This window comes from Nipponia nippon, unplaced genomic scaffold (genome assembly GCF_047370975.1).
Source record: "Nipponia nippon isolate SJK-2023a ecotype South Korea unplaced genomic scaffold, ASM4737097v1 scaffold_2, whole genome shotgun sequence".
Classification (NCBI taxonomy): Eukaryota; Metazoa; Chordata; class Aves; order Pelecaniformes; family Threskiornithidae; genus Nipponia; species Nipponia nippon.
The window spans coordinates 74,707,938-74,729,258 of NW_028262336.1; the positions used below are offsets into that span (position 1 = coordinate 74,707,938).

Consider the following 21,321-nt stretch of genomic DNA (forward strand, 5'->3'; position numbering starts at 1 on the left):
GAATTTCACAGTACTTCTTGAAAGAGACTGTAAACCATGAGGGACCGTTCTTGATTATCATAGATCCCCAAACGTATAGGATTTAGATACTAAGTATAAAACTGAGAGAAAAAGTTCTTTAACACGTATTCCCTTGTGCAATTTCAGAAGCAGAAGAGGAGTAAGACTTGAAAGAACAAATGCATATGACAGGCCAACATAATATTTGGAATTCGAAAAATAGCAAAGGAATATAGCTGTAATGCAAAAAGTCTTTCAAAGGGATTCATCAGAATTAGACTGGTATCAGAAACAAGCTGCTTCAGCAGTCCTGAGTTTTGGAGTGAAAGGGTGGATGGCAAAGACTACACTGATGCTCAAAAGACAGAAAGCCGAGGAATTTTCTCCGGGTTACTGCTGGTAATATATATAGTAACAGCAGAGGGCGGCAATTAGCAAGGAATGACTCTTGAAGCTCCTCATGGCTTCTAACAGAGACGGTGAACTGAATACGGTGACGTATGGTGGAGGTAGTTAAAGCTGTAGTTTCTATTTATTAACTGAGAAACTTTCTCAGATATAATATAGTAAGAAGTCTGGATTAGACGTGACAACACACAGGGTCCTGGAAGGACCCTGGTATGCTTGGCAATACGTTTCAATTAATAATCTCAATTCCAAAACCACCCAAACAAATCAAAGTTTCGTGATACAGGAAAAGAAGCAATATAGCAGACTGTTACGTTGCATGCACAGTCTAGTATGAAAATAAAGGAGGAGGTGAGAGAGGATGATAACAGAGATACTATTCTCAGGGCTGCTTCTTGTAAGCTGTCTCTCAGACCTTACACCTTGTTTTTATTCTCACCTACATACATCCCTATCAGGAACTTAGCTGTGTTGGAGTTAAACGAAATAGTAGTGTACAGCTGGTTAACATGGGATATTGTTTATGTACCCACATCTTTTGGTAATTTCACATTTGGATTGGTGTTCATAGGAGAGGACTTTAGGGAAATTCCTTTTTCTGGGCTCCTTTTGCAGTAAATGGAAGCAGAAAGGCTCCTACAACCTGCAGTTCAGCACAAGAACTTAATTTACATGCTCTAAACTTGAACTTGGAAAAGCTGATGTTTTTCCATGGCCTTGAAAGGGAGTGTGAGGGACCAGGGTTGCTTAGGGCAAGGCTAGCCTCTGTTAACACTTTCCCCTCCATATTGTCCTAACAGAATTCTGCACGTGTCTTCATCATATCTATGAAGGGAGAAGTACATTTCTGGTGTGGAATTATTTAGGCCTCTGTGCTATGACCTTGTGTGTAGGTGCTATATAAAAATACTAGCCACTACCTGCTATTTATACTGCTATAAATATGCTTTACATAGGCCATTTGGTCTAATTTATTTTAAGTTTTTTTGTAATATAGGTCCTCGAGTCTGCTTTATTCACTAAGCTATATGGCTAGTTAATTTATCAACAGGGCTGTGTTATACGTAGGACAGAAGTTGGAAAAGGGAAATTAGACATCAGTGTTTCCTTGCCCTTAAATTTATTTTAATCAGGGGAATTATACCATGTCTGCAACTTTTCTCACTAGCCATGGTAGCAACAACAAACTCCAAACGTGTCAAAATGCATCCACTATCTCCTGCCTAACTTAACCTTCTGGTATAATGAAGTGTCAAACAGGGAAGAAGATATTAGGAACCCCATTTTATGCTTTACCTTGACATTTTAGTGTCCCAATTAGAGTTACCTGAGTAGCAGATACTTTGGGGTTTTTTTGTCTGAACAAGAAAAAGTCCAGAAATAATTCAAATTAAAACCTTATTTCAATTTGAAACAATGCAACCCAAACAGTATTTTTTCAAGTATTTTGATTTAAGATAAAAACTCACTTTTGTTGATTTTGGGAGGGGGAAGTCTTGACAGAAAGCAAAATATTTCATATATTATGAAAACACACCCCTTTTAAAACATTTAATTTTTTAAGGCACAGAAACATTTTTCAATTAAAATGCCACTCTGAAAGTCAAAAAACTTTGCTTCAAACATTAAAATACTGTAATATTTCTGAAATAAAGCATTCTGTTTTGAAAATATATGGAAAATGTTAACATTAATGAACTCTCCTCTTTTTTTTTGATGGAAGCAATTTATGAAATTCAGCCTATTTTGATAACTAGTTTTGATTTCCCTGAAACTGTTTTTGGTTTACCTATCATTTATTACAAATATTTTTCTCAGCTCAACTCCGAGTTTCAAACCTACATGATAACTGCAAGCTGTTTGTTTCTCTCAAACGACTCTTTGATTTTAGTGAAAAATATCATTGACAAAGTCCTGTGCCATCACTGAAGGTGTTTGTTCCTATCTTATCTCCTGCCAAAACACCAAGGCCAGCAAAGCTCACGCTTCTGAGAATTTAGACTAGAAGTTAGAGTGTGTATGTCTGCCACCTTACCTCTGCCTGCTCTGGCAGACATCTCCGTACTCTTCCTTTGTAAGTGGAAGTTTCCTGCATCTCTTAAGCAATATATACATCGCCTCTCCTCACGCTCACAGGTTTGCTCCAGCTACTCCTTCTCGCCATTCAGTACAGCAATCTGCAGGCAAGTGCAACCTAAGGAAGACAACAAAGAGCTTGTGTACATCCTGCAGAGTGGCCGGTATGCCGATCAGCTCTTCGTTTCCTTGTTTTCAGAAATCGGAGTTTTGCTGAATCCAGGACTCTGAAAAGTCCTGAAGGGGCACAAAGTCCTAAGGCACGACCTCAAATTTTGAGTATCAGGATTGACAACATTTGGAAAAAAAAAAAAAAAAGGAAAGGGAAAACAGATTGCTCTCGTATGCTTTGTGACTGAGGTTCTGAGAGATGGTGGTTCATTTTCCTTTTTCATACAGTTTATTTCTTGCCCAAAAAAATGACTGTGTCCCAGTCAGTGTGAAAGTGCAATGTAGTTGTTAGAAAAATATCTAATGTGTGCCATTAAAAATTCACTAGAGGTTGCTAAGTGTTAAAAACTTAAGTCCTTGATTCGGTTTCAGTGTTCAGTGACCTTCCCATCGCTCCAATTATGCCAACAGTTTCCAAATACAAAGAAGTTAAAACACCACAGGTGTCAGAGGATGGACAGCGGATGTCTTTCTGAGTGCAAACCTGAGCTTGGCTGAGTGGAGCGCGGCGCGTGAACCACATGGGTTGGAAGAGGGATATCGACCCTGCCTGGAGCTGCAGACTGCCTGGAAGCAGTGCAAATACGATTCCTGTTTCAGCACTGCGTCCCAAGCTCAAGGACAGGGCTCTGGGGTATGCGGACTGTTTTGTTACAGCAGATGGTGAGCCAGGCCGAGGCTGACATCACTGGAGTTGCTCTGCTGAGTATCTACAGAGGCTCCTGGTCAAACTCTGTTTGGCAAAGGAACAGCCGGAGCTGAGGGGAATCGCAGTCATCCTGCCTGAGGTCCTGCCTGCAGCCTTCCCTCTCCTCATCACGCAGAGTTCTGTAGTGTGTGCCTCGAGACTCTGGGCCATATGTAAATTATGACAGGTCAAGAAACGGGTTTGAATGGTCAAGAAAGTATCCCCGTGCTAAAACTGTGGTACCTGCAATTACCTAATTGTTCACATACTGGGAAAGAAGTTAATGGGACGGCAAAAAGTCATCAGAAATGACACAGCAATTTCAGGTTACGCTCACCCAAGAAGTGAAAAAGCTTCACGATGCTGTTCTCAGTATATGACTTAGGTGTTCGCCACAAATAAGACAGACAGGACGCTATTACAGTAATACCCGCGTGTAAAGTAGATGAAACTCACAATTAGTGTGTTTGCAGGTGTTTCTGTGGAGTTAAGTTGAATTCCCTCTGTGTTTAGGAGAAAGGAAGATCAATGAACTGTGTGGCCGTCTCAGTAAAATCCAGCTAGACTCGTTATGTGAAGACAAACCTTTAAGAGAAACTGTTTTATTTGAAGAAAAGAAGAAGATTTAGTTGGAGAAGAGCCTTAAGTCTACCCAAACTGGAAAATGAAATTTGTTAAACTACATGGGGCACTGTCTCTTCAAACTGCTTAATCACAGCTGGTGGTGTGTGTTGGAATGAAGGAGGTGGCACGGAGGAGACATGAGAGTGGCTCATCCTACCTTTCTTTTTTCTAAAATGCTTTGTTTTCCTGTGATAAAAATATATATTTAAATGATTTCCTCAGGTAAACTAAGTGATGGAGAAATTGAACGGATGGAAGTATTATAGGCATTAAAATTGAAAAATATGCCATGGAGGGAGTTGGCAGGAAGGAAAAGGTTAAATAAACTGAGAATCTGGCTAGGCTTATTATTATACCTGTACCGTGCTACTCAAGTCAACTTTCCACCAGAATTAATGATTGCTGGTATGCGTCACTCTGAGAGTGCTGTAGGAGAAAGATTTACTAGAGAGTCTATTTCTCAGTTCCCAAGACAGTTTTTCCACTGCCCTCTCAAATTAAAACATCTTGTAGAACATGTATGGTACCCTCCTCCATTCCACAAACCACGCAGATAATTTTTTCACTTAAGGCGTTGCATCAGGGCCCCGAGGGCACTGCCAGGCCTGGATGTCCCTGCCCAGCCTCCCGCCTGCCCAGGGCCCAGGGCCCAGGACCCCATGCCAGCCCCCCTGGGCTGTCAGCCCCTGCCCCAGCGACGCTGCAGAAGGGCCGGTCTGCAGCTCCCCATGGCCCATCCCTGTCCCCAGGGAGGTGCCCGGCGCTGGGGCTGCCCCGGTGCCCCCCAGCTGCCCTGCTGCTGGCTGGGGTGGTGAGACAGGCCCTGGCTGTCGGGTCCTGCCCTGTCCTGCACCCCATGGGGAGCAGCTGGCCCACACTGTGCCCCGACACCCCTGGTACCCAGCACATTTCCCAAACAGCCATGGCCAAGATGCCATCGTATTTCACCCCACAATCAGAATAATCTTTCCTTTTTGTGTTCTCCAGTTGCAGGTACCCTCTATAAGCCTCACAAATACCTTGCTCCCATCAATATCCTAGCTTTACTTCTCACAGTTTAACTCAATTTCTTCATCCCATCTTAATTCCTCCTTGGCTCTTCTCACCAGCTTTCCATAAAAATCTTTCTACTTCCTAGAAACCTCAGTTCTTCCCTACTCCTTTTTCCTGAATTCTACCAAAAAAACTCCATATTCATCATTTCACTGTGTCAACAGAACATGGAAAATCCTCCTAGAACGACAGATCATAGTTTCATAATAGTTTCATAAAACCATCACGTGCACAAACTACCTCTAGAGGACTCTGTTAATCGCCAGAGTCCTCTACATTAAGTAAAGGACTTAAGTAGCAATGTAGACTTAACATTATTTGATAAACTTGGACCACAAACCGGGAATGACCTTTATTTAAACCATTGTGGAAAATAATATGTTAGTGCACAATAATGAGACGTACAGGCTAGAATAGGAAAAGCGTGTAAAATTTGAAGTGTGATTGGGTAGAAGAAGCTGGGAATAAAACAATACACAGGGAAGAAAAGGCTTTGAGTTAGGACTCCAGAAAGTCTTAAGTGCCTCAGTGCAAATTTAGGTTCCTAAAATTCCCATTCAGGTGTCATCGATTACTATAAAAAAGACGTTGGTAGCTAACTGGAGAAGCTAGTATTTCACTGCCTCCTGGGCACCTAAAGAAAAAAATACAACACCTTGTCTGAAAATGCCCAAAGCACCATGTCTTCAATAAATGAGCTGCTGAGAGTCTTTTTCAGTGCTTCATGGTGTGCACAAGCTGGGCATACCTTAAGCCAGTTCACCAGAGGAGCATATCCCGCGTGTTCTCACAGTACATCTGTTAAATGTGACGATTACTGAACTTCAGAAGGCCAACGGAGAAAGTTTACCATCTCTCAAGGCAGCAATTCAGAGGGTACATCACCTGTGCGGCTAGGTATCAGCTGAAACCTTCCCGGCAGATGTAGGTGCACGTTGGATTTATGGTGATTGCACTCCGCTGCCTGTTTGTGCATGAACAGTAATCACCAGTCTGCTCCAGCCGGACTGCTGACTGTCCTAACCTCCTATGTCGAGTCATGCTGATTGGAAAAAGATAAAAACGCTCTTGGTCCTCTCCTGGCAAATCCATGCATGTTTTAGGAGAGTCCTTTTGTCACCAAGTTACATGATATGAGGAGGGAGGAGGTGGGCACTAATGTGGGTTAAAGAATACCTGCTCTTGCCAAGTGAGGCTGTGCCACTTACAGCGAGTAATTAAACATTAATCAAGCTCTGGAAGGAAGGAAGAGGGAAATAATGAGACTCTGTCTAGCAGGCAGGGTAATGGCCCTACCCCCACAGAACAGAAAACGTAGTTCTAGCTCTCGTTCCAAGGGCTGCTTGTGTATTTTATATTAAGCAGACACTAGAATAAGCGACCAAGATCCAAGTGTTTCTGCACACTTCATACACACCTCTCCTCATCAACTGATGAGCATCTCCAACGTTTTCTCACCCAGCTAGCATTTACTTTGATATAAAAAACACCTTCAGCAAGAGATCCTTAGCAGGCATGCTGAACAGACTATGGTGTTGCCGTTAGGGCGTTTTAAGAAGGGCATGGGGTATAAAACTTCTTCGGCACAAGGGGATTGCACTTGTACACCTTGCTTTCTAAGTGAGTGCTCCAACCATTCACATAATGTGCTCATCAACTTGTACTGCGTATTTGCCTCTAGGCCTGACCCATACAGGCTGCGACTGTCGCACTGCTAGTTTTCAAAGTACTCTCTTCATTATTAGTGTTAATTAAGGCTTACCACACTAAAGCCTTGATATCCTCATCTTCCTCTAGCAATGCCTCCTTTAGTAGCCCAACAGGAGCAGATCTGCAGAAGTCAGTACCGAGGACCTGACGTCTACATTTTACACATGTTCAGGTTTTCCTTCAGACGAGCTCTAGCCTGATCCTCTGGACTGAATGCCCATTAGTGACTGCAGCATGCTGAGGTACCCTTAGGACATTAAAAACTGAAACATCCAAATGATTACTTATTTTCTTAAAGCTGGCGTACGCAGCGTATGTGCCTGCATCAGCACTGTCGCAACAGAATTGCACGGTTCAGGAAGGGAAGCTGGTGTCTTGGCAAGTCTCCGAGCATGCATGTTGAGAGCCAGAAGTTTTCCAGAGCTTATTGCCTATGGACTTTGGGAACAAAAATGGCGTCTCCCTGGCGAAATGGAACTCCTCAGTGAAGATTAGGTGTTGCAAATGTGCAATGGTCATCTCCTCCGATGAATCTGCCGGCATATTTTATATTAAATACAAACCGTTTGAAATTTTCCTCCTTGCCACAAAGGCTGCACAGCGTTTATTTTGGAAAGACACAATTCAAAACCTTACAGGGAAGGGGAAAAAAATCGGAATGATTCTACCTGCAAGATACGACAGGCATTTTCATGGAACCCGGTCTCTTCACCGGAGATTATTTAGGTTAAGATCCCTTCAGGAAAGGGCGCTGCAGCCTTACCCTCGCTCGGGAAGCCGGCGTCCCCTCGCCCGCGGCAGGGAGCCTCAGGGGAGAGCCGCCCCGCCGGGGAGCGAACATGGCGCCGGCCGCAGGCCTGCGCTGCCCCCGCCGGACTGCCCTCCGCGCCGCGCGCTGCGCCCCTCGGCACGCTTCGGCCTGCTGCCTTCGGTGACAAATAGCGCCCTTAATGTCAAAGGGAACTTTTCAAAAGCGTCTTTTAACTCCCTTTATATTTAAAAAACAAAAAGGAAAAAAGGCTGCGTCTGGCCGGGGAGGCTCGGGACGCCGCTCCTGGGCTCGGGCCAAGACAAAGGCGACCCCGCCGGGGCGCACACATCTGCCGGGCGGGCTCCAACAGCTGAGAGCCGGCGAGCAGCGGGGGAGCCCTCGCCGCGGCCCCCAGCCCCCCGCGCCGCTCCCACTCATCCTCCGCCGCCTCGGGGCAGCGCAGGGGGATGGGGACGGGGCAGGCGAGGAGGAGGAGGAGGAGGAGGAAGGGGGGGGGAGCTGCCTCCTTTTGCGGCAGGCACCAGTAACCGCCCGGGTCGGGGGCGGGGAGCAGCCGCAGCCCCGACACCCCTCCGCGCCCGGCGGCGGGGAGCCGTGCGGAGCAGCAGCCGGAGGTGAGCGGAGGGGCTCCCCCCGCCGTCGGGGCGCAGAGGGGGAGGGGAGGGAAGCGCTCGGCGGGGCCGCTCCTCAGGGGAGGGCGGGAGGGAGCGGGGACGGCGGCCGCTCTCCGAAGCGGAGCCGGAGGTTTTGGCTGGGAGATGGAGCCCGGCTTAGGGCCTCCCGCAGGCCCGGCCCTGCTCGGCCGGCTCTCCGCAGCACCCCGCCGAGCCTGCCCGCCGGGCCCGGCCTGGCCTGCGGGCAGAGCCCGGGTGAAACGCGGCTTTTCCCCTCTGCCAGCCGCCCCGGTGGGAAGGGGTGTCCGGGGGAGCAGGCCGCCTCCGCCGCGGCCCACGACCCGCGAGTTGCGGCGGTGCCACCCCTCACCGAGGGGTTCGTGGGCGGGTGGCAGCCCTGACTTCTGCATGGGCACAGCTCCAAGGACGGAGTAAATCTGACAGAGAGAAAGGATGAAAAGTGATGGAAGCCCGTACGGGCTGAGACTGCCCTTCTTGATCACTTTTTTTTCTGTCTTTCTGTCTCCATTGCGATAACCTGGGCAGCTTGTGCCTCTCCTCAGCTTAGGGATGCACCACTGCCAGGTCCCATGCAGTTAAAGCACTTTTAGTTGGAGCTGCGTGAAACCCCATGTGGATATCCCTAACTAAATACATCAGTCGAGGAAAATAAGTGGGTTTGGTTTAATTTTGCTGCCTTTAAGTAATGGGTTTTTTTATTAAACCCATGCATCTGTCAGTTGAAGACCCTTATTGCATGTGTGCTTTTTCAGGCTCCTGCTTGACACCCAGGTTGGTAGTTTACAAAATTCACGTGTTTTCTATGTAAAGTAATTTCTCCTATGTCAAACAGATAGAGCAGATGTTAGGGAGATAGATTTCGTTTTGTACAACTTAACAGTTCCTTTGACTAGGAAAAGTATCCAAATACAAGTTTTCAAGGTGTTGTAAGGAATTCGAGGCATGGACATTTTGGACAGTAGTCAGTATTTGAGCATTTTTAAAAAATCTAGCTGCTTACAAATAAAAATGTATTTCTACACAGTAAATGGAAGGGAGTCTGCAGTATATTAGAAATAGCTCTAAAGGAGATTAGCGGTATATTTTCTCAATACTTCAGGAGTCAGAGCAGTGCAAAATTCAGTGGTAAACCAGGCAGATTTATATTTGATATATATAAAAAATGTTAAATACATTTCTTTGAAGGTAGCAATTGCTGGAGGCCCTGTTTGTGGAAAATGAGGTGGCAAAAATGTCACCTTTGCAGGAGAAGACTGCAATGTTACAAACACCACACAGTATCTTTCTAAATTAAAAAAAAATGTCGTGATAAGTGATGGAAGAATTTGCATGGAAGATGTACTGAACCTTAGGTATTGCAATAAAGTGTGGCCAGGAGGCTTAAGGTTAAAGGTCCAAAAAGAAAGTTGTAGTGCCAAGTATTTTGGAAGATTGCCTTCCAGGGTGGCTCGGGCCAACAGGCAGGAGGGCTCACTGTCCTGGGTTCATGTTATTACCTTCTCTGTTCAAACTTCCAACACATTGAAATTAATTTTGTAGGTTAATGAAACCTTGCGCTAGACCTAGACGTGTTATTGGAAAGGTTGATTTTCAGCCTTTTTACAGAAGTGGGGAAGCCAGAAGGGTGTAACTTTTCTGTATGTGGATAAAGCAAGAGAGAGGTCCTTGTGGTGCTCTGTGGGTATGAAAAGACAGGCATTTCCTCCAGCTTTCCCTTTGTGCAGGGGTAGATGTGGTGTGAAGGACGGGAGAGGCTGGTAAGAGTTGGACCCTGGGTTGCTGAAGTGGGTGATCTGAGACTCATCTGGGTCTCTCTAACACTGGCTGGGGTGGGGTTTTGGTAGCTGAGAGCTGGAGGAATTGCTTGGGTCCCTACAGTGAAGCAGAGGTGTGTCCCACGGTCGTTGTTCTGCGGTGCACGCTGGGTGCGCTGACTGTGAGGAACACATCTGTGCTGTGGGTGTTCAGTACCAGAACCCCGTTTCTTCCCATCAGAGGTCTGGGTTTTTGGAGCGTAAGTCTGCTATGTACCTGGGTTTCCTGTAGGAGGAACGGAGATGTGCGGCCTGCTCACCTCCCGACGCCGAGTCAGAATGTAGCCAGCGTGCGTATGGAGAGCAGAGCTCATGGGGGGCACCACGGAGCAGCTGTCCCAGGGGTTGCCCCGACCATAGGTTGGATGTCTTTATTGGGGTGCATCAAACACAGCATAACCAGCCAGTCAAAAGAGGTGATTATCCTGCTGTGTTCAGCATTGGTGCAGCCTCACCTGGAGCACTGTGTGCAGTTCTGGGCCCCGCAGTTTAAGAAGGATGTGAAGGTCCTTGAATGCATCCAGAGGAGGGCAACAAAGCTGGTGACAGGGCTGGAAGGCATGTCCTGTGAGGGGTGGCTGAGGACTTCTTTGGGCTTGTCTAGTTTGGAGAAAAGGAGGCTGAGGGGCCACCTCATGGCTCTCTGCAGCTTCCTGAGGAGGGGACGTGGGAGGGTGGTGCTGAGCTCTTCTCCCTGGGATCCAGTGACAGGACACGTGGGAATGGCTCAAAGCTGCACCAGGGGAGGTTTAGACTGGACGTTAGGAAGCATTTCTTTACCGAGAGGGTGGTCAAACACTGGAACAGGCTTCCTAGAGAGGTGGTTGATGCCCCGAGCCTGTCAGTGTTTAAGAGGCATTTGGACAATGCCCTTAACAACATGCTTTAACTTTTGGTCAGCCCTGAATTGGTCAGGCAGTTGGGCTAGATGATCGTTGTAGGTCCTTTCCAACTGAAATTATTCGATTTGATTTGATTCGATTCAACCTATGTCTGCTAATAGGACGGCCAGGTTTGTAAGAGGATCCAGTGTATTTTGTTATATCAATTCATATATGTGGGAAAAGCAAACAAGCTTTTTTGTGTAACAACCAACATAAAAACCGACATAAAACTAAGAGCTTGTAATTTGTGAGGGAAATGGTCCTTGCATTAGTACATAGAACAACATTGTTGGTATTTGCATGGAAGGAGATGTATGTTGTGATTAATAGTAGACATGTTACTGTTTATATTTGAAAGGGCAATGTTAAAAATGCAGATGAGAAGTGAGGTTCGTTGAAAGTTCCTAGGAGATGAATAGAGGAAAACATTAAAGGGGAGCCTGAGGGATGTGGAGAAATTGAAAGGGGCCAGAAAAGGGCTAACAAGATGGTTAGGGTCTGCAGCACAGGATCTATAAGAGGAGTTTGAGGGGGCTGGGCTTGTTTAGCACGGTAAAGAGAGGGCAAAGGGGCACTGTAGTGGCCTGCAGTTGAAGAATAGTCGCAAAAATATCAGAACCATTTTTGTCTTGGTAGTAGCAGATACTTGGTGAGAGATTAGGAAAAACGTTTTCATCAGGGGGAGAGCACAGCCATGCAGCACGTTACCCAGAGAGGTCATGGACAGTTTGTTCATCTTAAAAGGCACAGGTGATGTGAACTAGAGTTGGTGCTAGCCCTGCATTGAGCAGAAAGTTGGACTAGATGATCACCAGAGGTCCCTTGTGAGCAACATTTCTGTGAGTCTATGATACATGACGTAGAGGAACCGATGGAGTGGAGTGTATGATCAAGCATATATTGTGTGAATGTTCTTGGAGAGGTATGTATCTATGAATGAGCAGGAGGATGAGAAACTGAAGCGGGTGTGGAAGGGACTGAAAAGCCAGGTAGGTACAAGCATGGAACACGGTGGTAAGGCAGGGGCAGCGTAGGGGACTGAAATATTAAGAAATGGTAACAGGAAGAGCAGGTTTTTGGAGAAGAGTAGTAAGGATGAGCGAGGGAGTAGGATAATTTTGTATGATGGAGGAGAAGGGTGCTCCTGCCTGGGGACAGCGTTTGAAGCAACTGAGCAGGAGCAGGGAAATGGGAACACTGAGCTGGGGAGTACTGGGAGTTATGGTGAGGCAGGGAGACAGGCGCCAGTTGTTGCTTGCCTTTTGAAGAAAAGTATTTGAGCAGGGGATGGTGAAGTAGGTGATGTGTACGCAAGCCGTGAGGTGCTTCGTGGGGACGAAGTGTTTGGGATTGATGGAGCGAGGCAGGAGTGACAGGCAGACACGGTGAGGCTGTAGGGTTATACGGTTGTAAGAGATGGTCTGGTGCGTGGCGATACCAGGCAGAGGTGTTGTTGGTGCGATGAGCGAGGAGAGCGTGTGGAAGCAGCGTGCGAAGGGTGTACGACTGCGTCAGGGTGAGGAAGGCACGTGAAAGCGCCTGGCGGGAGGCTGGTGCGCGGATGTCACGTCCCACCTGGGGAGGAGGGGGGAGGAGTGTTCGCAAATCCTCTCGGTGTGGGTTAAGGTGGGCCAACACTCAAGGTGCGTACACAAACACCAGCTTTAATAGAAAGCTTCTATAGAGACAAATATTGAGTACAAATATTCGATACCCGCCAGCCCTCTCACAGTTATATTCACCCCAGCTATACAGTTTTACAGAAAATCAAGGTAGGCCATGCAGTACTTGATTTCAATTTAACAACTTTAACAACTTAATCACCTTAGGAAAAGTGAAAGGGAGAGAGAGAGAGAGAGAGAAAAAAGAATCACCAGTCCTGGATCCAGCGTTGGTCCTGCCAACAAGGGTATTCGGTGAGGGAAGAAGAGTGAGGAGAAGTGAAGGTTCTTATAGAGATGTTGATTCTGCGCGGGGTGCTCGGTGATAGTAATTCCACAAATCACGCACGCACGAGCATGAGCACGAACGTAAACACGAGTACCGGTACACACATGAGCACCAACACACACACAAATTACAGCACATTTATCAGGCTACATGATTAGTATAAACCCGCCTAAATTTACACTTATTGGTTAGTGATTAACATTTCATACACTACTGGTTTGCTGTTTTTAAATTAGCCTCGCTTGCTATGTAAATTAGCACGTGCACTCCTTTCAGGTGGGGGGCGGCCAAGTCTTTTCGGTCCTGAATTGAGTCGGTGGTCGTGATCTCCCCTCGCCACACTTACCTTTCACCTACTTTCTGCAGTTTTATCTTCTCTGGCCACTCTCCAGTCTTTGGTGCCAAGATGTTCGCTTTTCTCGGCTCATTAGCTCTTCTTCAAGGTTAGAGCCGTTAGTTTTCCACAGTTTGTTATCTTTTAGCTCCCTCCCAAATTCCTTTCCCAAGGCACAAGTGGTTAGTAGTTTTGCTAATTGGAAAATTACATCAGCGACCAGTCAAACCAAGAGGAGCGATACCAGGACTGTCCCCCAAGCAGTAGGTGTGCGGGGGGATAAGAGGCTTCACAGACCACGGGGAATGGGGCCGAGGCAAGGCCGCCCTGTCTCCACAGGGCTCCCTCCCTCACCCTCACTCCAGGGTACTGTCCGGTCCTGGGTCCTAGCGACCGTCGCTCTGCGGTGTGGTTTTAGCACCAGGCTGTTTGAGACATGGTGTTGTTTTACGCTAGCAGTTCTCTACAGCAGGGTCGGGAGGATGTGGAGTTGCACTGGAGAGATCGCACGGAGCGACCAGCTGAGGCACCCGGGGTGCCGCAGCGCGAAGCAGATGTGCAGAGGAATGGCGCACTTACCGTATGCTGATGGCGGGGAGGTGGCAGGTGTCACCGCGTAAAACCGCACGGGGGTAGAGGAGGGTAACGTCGTGGTACGGCAAGAAAGGTTTGTGAGTCAGGAGCAGCACGGAGGAGGGACGGGGTGGCGGGTGGGGAGGCACGTTGATGCGGTGAGGTGAAATGGGTCTGTAGGGTGCCATGCATAGACTTCTATGGTGAAGCGAAGGGAATGTGGAGAGGGAAGACATACGCGGTGTAGCTGTGGTAAGGGCCCATATACGTAACGTGTAGCTGAGGATCTGTTTGTAGATGTGAGCGATGTGTGAAGATGGTGAAGGATGCGTTGGTGCAAGCGTGCGGTGTCCAAGGCGGGAGGAGCGCTGGGAGCCGCGGGAGGGGGCTCATTAGCGTGGCGCTGCCGCGAGGGCCTGGAGGGCCCGGGGGAGAAGACGCCGGGACGGGGAAGGGGGCGGGATTCGTGCCGAGCACGGAGCGGAGCCCCGGCAGTGGGACACGGGTGCGGCGTGGCGACCGCCGGGCCGCCGCCGCCACCCCCGCGGGGGCCGGGCCGAGCGGGGCGCTGCCCGGGCAAGGCGCTCGGAGGGCGCCGTGCCGGGGAGCGGCGGGGCGGGCCCGGGCCGGGGCGGGCGGGAGGCGGCGCGGCCGGGCCTCACTCCCGCTTCCCCCTCTCTCAGGCCGCGGCTGCCATAGCGACGCGGAGGACGCCGGCGCCGAGCGGAGCCCGAGGGACGGAGCCCGAGGGACGGAGCCCGAGGGACGGAGCCCGAGGGACGGAGCCCGAGGGACGGAGCCCGAGGGACGGAGCCCGAGGGACGGAGCCCGAGGGACGGAGCCCGAGGGACGGAGCCCGAGGGACGGAGCCCGGACATGGTGAGCCTCGGGCAGGGCGGGCGGGCGGGCGGGCAGCGGGGTGGGCGGCGGCCCGGGCTGAGCCCTGTCTCTCTCCCGCAGCCCTTCACCGAGCGCGCCTACTACCCGCCGGCGGCGGGGGGAGCCGGGCCCGGCGCGGGGCCGGCGCCGTTTCCCGCCTTCCAGTTCCGCGGCCGCCATGAGGGCCCGGACTGGCGGCGTCTGAGCGCCGTGGACGTGGGCCGGGTGTCGCGGGAGGGGGACGTGGCGGCCCTGCAGGAGCACCTGGAGCACGTCACCTTCTGCAGCGCCGAGCGGGAGCGCTGCCCACACTGCCAGGGCCCCGCCGACCCGCTGCTGCTCAAGCTGCTGCGCCTGGCCCAGCTCTGCACCGAGTACCTGCTGCACTCGCAGGAGTACCTCAGCGCCCAGCTCGGCAACCTGGAGGAGGCCCTGCGGGCCGCCCAGGCCCAGCGCGACCAGCTGGGCAAGGAGGTGGCCCACCGCTCGCAGGAGATCAAGGGGCTCAAGGAGGAGTGCCGCCGGAGGAAGAAGATGATCAGCACCCAGCAGATGATGCTGGAGGCCCGAGCCAGCTACCACCAGGTGAGAGGAGAGGTCCTGGCGGCCCGGTCATCCACACCTTGCCAGCTCCGAGCCCAGCGGGGACAGGCGGCAGAGCAGTCCCGCTCTGCTGGGGCGCAGCCGCTTGCTGGGCGAGAGGCTGGCGCTGCAGGGACCGGTGACCCTGCAAAAAGGGAGTGCCTCGCTTGCAGGTGCTTCGCTTCCCATCTGTGTTTCACAGACGTTTGGCTGGTGTCAGAGACGTTTGGGAGAGTGCTACATCATCTTTAACAATTCCTCTTTTTACTAACAAGTGCTCTTTATTCTTGGATTCACTTTTGATGCATCTGAAGTGTCAGATACACACACATATAAAACCTGTGATAAGTGTGTTACTACTTTCTGTCTCTCCTTGCCTATCAGCTGCGTGGTCAGAAAACACACAGGGCAAGTACATCAGAACTGGTGCTACGCAGTAACCTGCCTGTCTGCGAGTTGTCACTTTCCTGCAGTAACATTCTCCAGGCACAAAGTTTCTATTTGTGTGTGTGACTCAGAAGTGACTCAGGCATGACAGTAAAGAGCCCCAGTCAGGTAGCTCATCCCTAACCCCACAACACTCTGTTCCATAAGGGTCTTCCCTAAGAGCCTTAGTACATTGCTGTTCTTACTCTCTGTGTCATGGCTGTCTGGTTTTTTGGGAGGGGTTTTTGTGTTCTTGGTGTAATAGTTTGGTTTAAATATTTTTCAGCTTCAGCATTTTTCAACAGGTTTCAGGAATGCAGACTGCATCTTCAAATGTAGTCTGAAGTCTAGAGAGTACACTGGACAGACTTGACATGATTTCAGGCTAGCTCTTTGTGTCTGTATGTTTAAAGACAGAGTTTTCTTCCTTTTTTTTCTTTTTAATTCTTGGGATACTAGCAGTCCTGACTGTTGAAAGTCTCCTTAATCATGGAATAGTTGCAGTATAGAAACAATGAAAGTTTTCTTATAGTGTGGACACTCTTATCCCACAATATAATACCAATTTCAGCAGGCTGGCAAAGTTTAATTTTTTTAAGACATCAGCCAAGTTGGCTCAAGGGTTTGTGTAAGGGAAAAGATACCTTATGCCCCAAGAGCAGAGCTATACATATGGTAGATTTCATGAGAACCTTGTCTCAATGCATTCATTTAAGTGTTAGTCTTAAGGACAACCTGCTGATGTTGAATCATTTTAAAAAGCATTTATGCAACTTACAGAGCAGTTTGTCGGTCCTGTGTTGCAAAAGAAAACTAATTGCATGCATAATTTTATGTGTAAAGTTAAGTAATTCTCATACTGTGATTGCCACTCAAATATTACCAAGTTTTCCTGAAATGTTTGTAGCATACAACTGTCTCTGTGGAAGCTGAAGAACATGGTAGTGATCTTGGCTCATCACTAATCTTATGTTCAGTGGCATTTACAAGAAAGCAGAGATGGAAATCTATTTCCCATTTTTAGTTTAATTTCATATAAAGTAAGTGTCTGCCCTCCCCCCTTTTTCCCTCTCTGTTAGTAAATTCTTGTCTCCATAAGTTATTTAGGTTCACATGGGAAAAGTGAGTTCCGGGAGTGATGTTGAACAGTTCCTACAGTGTTTTCAGGATTCTGAGTGTGAAAGACTGAGATGAATTAAACTCTTCCTAGGGTTTGTAAATGCAGGGCAGCAGTGTGATCAGTGAATAATAATTGTGTGTTATTTATGTGTGCCATGATCTTGGCTGATCTGCAGTGCCAGGTCATCATAAGGGTTTTGCTGGTGTTCTCGAGAGGGTAGTTCAGGTTTCATCCCCTTAAAGTCTTGGCTGTTTAGTAAACAAACCTGTAAATAGTTGTTTGCCTTTTTTAGTGGAGGCACACCTTATATCTAACGTAACCATGCTTTGGAATTCAGATTTAATGCCTTTAACCCAGCACCAATATAAGTTCGACCACGAAATACTACTGTAAAATGGTACTGGTACCTACAAGTCATAAATTTAAGACTCGTTGGTCAATACCTTCATCTGAGTAATACAAATTTAATTTTAGATAATAATTTTTAATCTTACATTCTCGTGCACAATGTAGGCATAAAGTGCACGTTGTGTCTAACACTGTAACAAGTATTTGCAAGAATGTTACATAACTGAAAACCTAAATATTCCCTGTGTTAATCCTGTCTCCTGCAGTAAGAGCTTGCTTTCACTATCAGCAAGTCAAACTGACATGAAGTTTGTGCTTGAATGGACAACATTATTTCACAGCCAATTTAAGTCCATAAATCATGTGCAGCCTGTTACACTGTGAGCTCCCTCTTGGTTGGCAGTAATGCTTTGCTGCCATACTACATCTCTTTACTTCAGTTTTATGTTAGCACTTTTTTGCATTTGTCCAACAAAATATGTCTTAATAATTCATGACTTTAGTGTTTGCTGAAAGATACCTATACTTAACAGCCTACCTGACTATCAGTGGCAGTATTTTAAATATTAGATGAAATCTGGGAATTTGATTATGGTGACAAGGTCTTGAATCCATTAAGTTAGTCTCTTACAGTCATATCATATTGATAAGGAAAAAGGACTCAGCTGAGTATTTGTGGTTTGTTAAAATATATTTATTTGAAAAAAAAATACTTATTTGAAAGAAAGAAGTAACAAGCAACCCTACCTAAAGTGATTAGAGGCTTTGATTCACAGTCTTACCAGTATATTGCAAAACCCATAGATGTTGCTTCTGTCCTTGTACTACCCATCCGTTTTTAATATTCTGAACATTAGTGGAATATACTTCGAAGGTGAACAAAAAAAGTCTTTGAAAATGGGTAGGATCCAAATTTGACTTAAAATATAACTTCAAATTCAAAGCTAATATGTAAATTATAGGAACAGTAATTTAAACAGTTTACACTTCAGAAGGATGCTAGGTAGCATACTAGCGTATGTATGTACTTTTTCTTGCAAAATTATGTATTGTTACCTTATTTTGTTTGAAATGTCTGACCTTTTTACATATCTATGGTCCTTCCAGTATTGTCATCTTACAACTCACTTATGTATACTCAAACACATCTTTATTGGGTTCTTGTTTGGTTTTTTTTTTTTTCTGACCGTATGGTGCTCTCTTTTGCTGTGATAGAAGAGTCTTAGAATACCTGAGCTGCTAGTTGGCTGGAGTCCGTGTGTATTTTGCCGAATAACGTTGTCTTACTTTTTCCTTATACTTCTCTACCTATCTGGATTTATCTCTTATCTGTGGTTTATGTCTGAATTTAAACTTACTTGGTCAGAGTCTTTTTTGTTCAGAGTTTGTACAGTGCCTCGCACAATGGGATTCTTACCCATGACCATCACCAAGAGACATAAAATAATGCAAATATATTAATAACTTCACAGAAATCTGGCACTGTGGGAATTGTAGTCATTATTCTTGTGAAATGGAATTTATTAAAGTTACCTACTTTTGACATCTGGACAAAATGTAATAACCTGTTAAATACCTTAACCGCTATACTTACCAAACGGATGTTACTAATAATAACTAAAATATTTTTGTCTGGTTTTTGTAGTGTCAGTTTTGTGAAAAGGCTTTTATGAACTACTCCTTTTTGCAAAGTCACATGCAAAGGCGTCATCCAGAAGAATCTCAGATTGGTATGTACTTCAGTGTTACCAAAGAAATGGAGACAAATAGTTTAGACAAGTGTAAATATAGTGAGGATGTGCAGTCCGTGATTTTGTGTCACTGGGAAGGATGATTTTCACGTTCCACTTTTAGGTGGCAGATGCCAATTTGTGTGAATAGAAGCAACACTGACTGACAAAATGTATTGGGCGACATATGTTTCAGTCTCTGGAAAATAATTAACAAAACTTTGTATGCCATATTTATAGTACCTCTCCAAACTAGCATTCCCACTGAATACTTTATTCAGTAGCAGAGTTCAGAGCACAGTTTCTCTTTAGGCATGTGTGCTATGAAGGTGTGGGTAAAATGAACAAGTTGCGCTAAGGCAAATACCTTTTGTGAATACATATGAATTATCAGTAGAGAAATAATCCAGCTCACCTGAAATCAGTTTGAATAGGATCAGGCTCTCCTGAATGAAACTGACTGTAAAATATAGTGAGAAAAAGAAACTGTCAAGGATAATCTGACTTCATGTATCTATAATAATCTTGGTTGCTATACCACTAACTTATATACTTTTGTCTCTCTTCATTGAAAAATGTTTAATTTGAAAAACATTGCTCTCAAAGTTTGTTTCATTCATCTCTCAATTCTCTCCTTCCTGTTAGGCTGCACACTTATGATTTATTGCTAAGGACTAACAAGTATTGACAAATGACAGTGATTAGAAATGAACGAGTTAGGAAAAAAGAGCATTTGGGAGGAGAAAGAGTGGGAAGAATCTAGCGAGGTCTGAACTGTAGCTTGTCAGAAGAATAGAACAGCAGGAAAAGCGAGAGGGGTCTGAGTAGGCATCTGGGGAAGTGTTAATGTATTGGAAGAAGAAAGAAGCTCTTGTCCACTTTGTACTTGATAGAAATGATAGTGGAAGGAGCTGCAGAACCAGTTTAACCAATTATCATATAAAGAATTAGTCTGAAGTGGCTGTATGAGGGAAATACTCTATGCATTTATTTCTGAAATAATATTCTGCATTGTGCTCAGATTTCCAGACAATGGGCAGCCTAGTAAGTCCTGGGTAAATTGATAAAATGTTTCAAGAGTAAAGATTGTTATAATTTTTGCGTATTTGTAAAATGTTTTTCACAGTGACATTCCGCTTGACTCATTCCAGATAAATAAGTTGTATTTCAAATGGACTCCTTACTAAAGTTATTTAGAATAAATTAAGCCTAAAAGAACTGAATCATTGAGGTTCACTTTGTCCTTCATACATCCTTTTTTAAGCCTGTGTTGCTTAGATTCCTTTGAAATTAGATTATATAATACTTTTTCCTGTAAATATTTTATAAACTATTTCACATGTGAGTAATACTGATATTTTTCAATCTTTGAGGTTGTTAGCAGTCCAGAGAACATACGTATTTAAAAGCATCTTTGGAGACTCATGATAGTAGGAAGGGAAATGGTCTATGCGAGTCACACTTCATGACGATGTTATTGAAACACTACAGAAATGCATTTGCAGTAAGTATCACATTTCCAGAAATTACAACAAACATTTTTAAAATCTGTGTTTCTTTCAAACAGAACAGAAGAGGAAAGCAAAGACGGACAAATTGCAGGATGAGATTGAGAAACTGAAGGAGCAGTTGCAGCTCACCAAGTCCCAGTTAGAGGCTGAACAACAGGCTAATATGGTCAGGTTTTCTAAGGTAATACGTAGTAAGTAATGCGAACCTTTCAAAAGAATTAGTACTTTGGGCTGTGTTCACTCATTTTGTAACTGGAACAGAACAATAATATATCTACAGCTTGCCTGTCTGGCAGTGATGGTGCTTGGGCATTAGAACATAGCCCTGCCTCGCCTCCCGTAATTTAGAACATCCACTTTCTCCTTACTTTCATTTTAGGCATATTTTAAATGAATACTCGAGATAAGACTTCCGTTAGCACTTAGCAGTTCATAAGATGTGTGGCCTGTTATTGAAGCAGATGAAATTGCCTTGCTGTGGTGAAATACAAGCTATTTTTGACATTATGATATTTTGTGATGATTAAGCGTTTCTTAGATACGACTGTGATTTTACATGTGACTTTATAAACTGAGTAGGATTTATTCTTTGCTGTGGAGAGCTTTACTGTCTAACAGAGGTGTAAAGCAGTTCAAGGAAGAGAGACTGAGAAGAAACAAAGCAATCTAGAACTTGTGTGTTGGTCTTTACGTCCTTGAGAGCCAAAGCAGAAAGTAGTCTTAGCTACTGCTGTGTGAATAAAAAGACCTTAAAACAGAATGATTTAAAAGCAGTGATTATCTATTTGTAATCACATGCAAAGTTTTGTTTAGGATGATATTGAATCTTGTAAGTACGCTTACTGACTCATAAAGAGAAAAAAGAATCTCTAAGTTACTGGTTTAATTTTTTTTTTAACGCTTGATAATTTGAGATCATCTCACAGTTTTAATTTCTGTTTAAGTAAGTGCAATCAGATAATTTGCTGTCAAAATAGGGATGGAAATTTTTTTAACAGGGGAGGGACTTTGCACTTCAATTTGAGAAGCAAAT

General features: G+C 45.8%; 1 protein-coding gene across 3 annotated transcripts in view; it reads left to right on the top strand.

The window, feature by feature from the left end:
• Nucleotides 1-7,999: 7,999 nt before the first annotated feature.
• Nucleotides 8,000-21,321, top strand: part of DZIP1 (DAZ interacting zinc finger protein 1) — a 42,897-nt gene continuing 29,575 nt past the window's right edge. For 2 of the 3 annotated variants that reach the window (XM_087757980.1, XM_087757982.1), the window contains exons 1-5: nucleotides 8,000-8,116; nucleotides 14,376-14,571; nucleotides 14,653-15,156; nucleotides 18,693-18,777; nucleotides 20,345-20,469. In XM_087757980.1, coding sequence (XP_087614106.1) covers nucleotides 14,569-14,571; nucleotides 14,653-15,156; nucleotides 18,693-18,777; nucleotides 20,345-20,469 — 717 coding nt within the window. In that variant the 5' untranslated portion in view covers nucleotides 8,000-8,116; nucleotides 14,376-14,568. Of the gene's footprint in view, nucleotides 8,117-13,641; nucleotides 13,787-14,375; nucleotides 14,572-14,652; nucleotides 15,157-18,692; nucleotides 18,778-20,344; nucleotides 20,470-21,321 lie in introns of those variants that run through there. The other variant, XM_087757981.1, reaches the window with a different exon arrangement.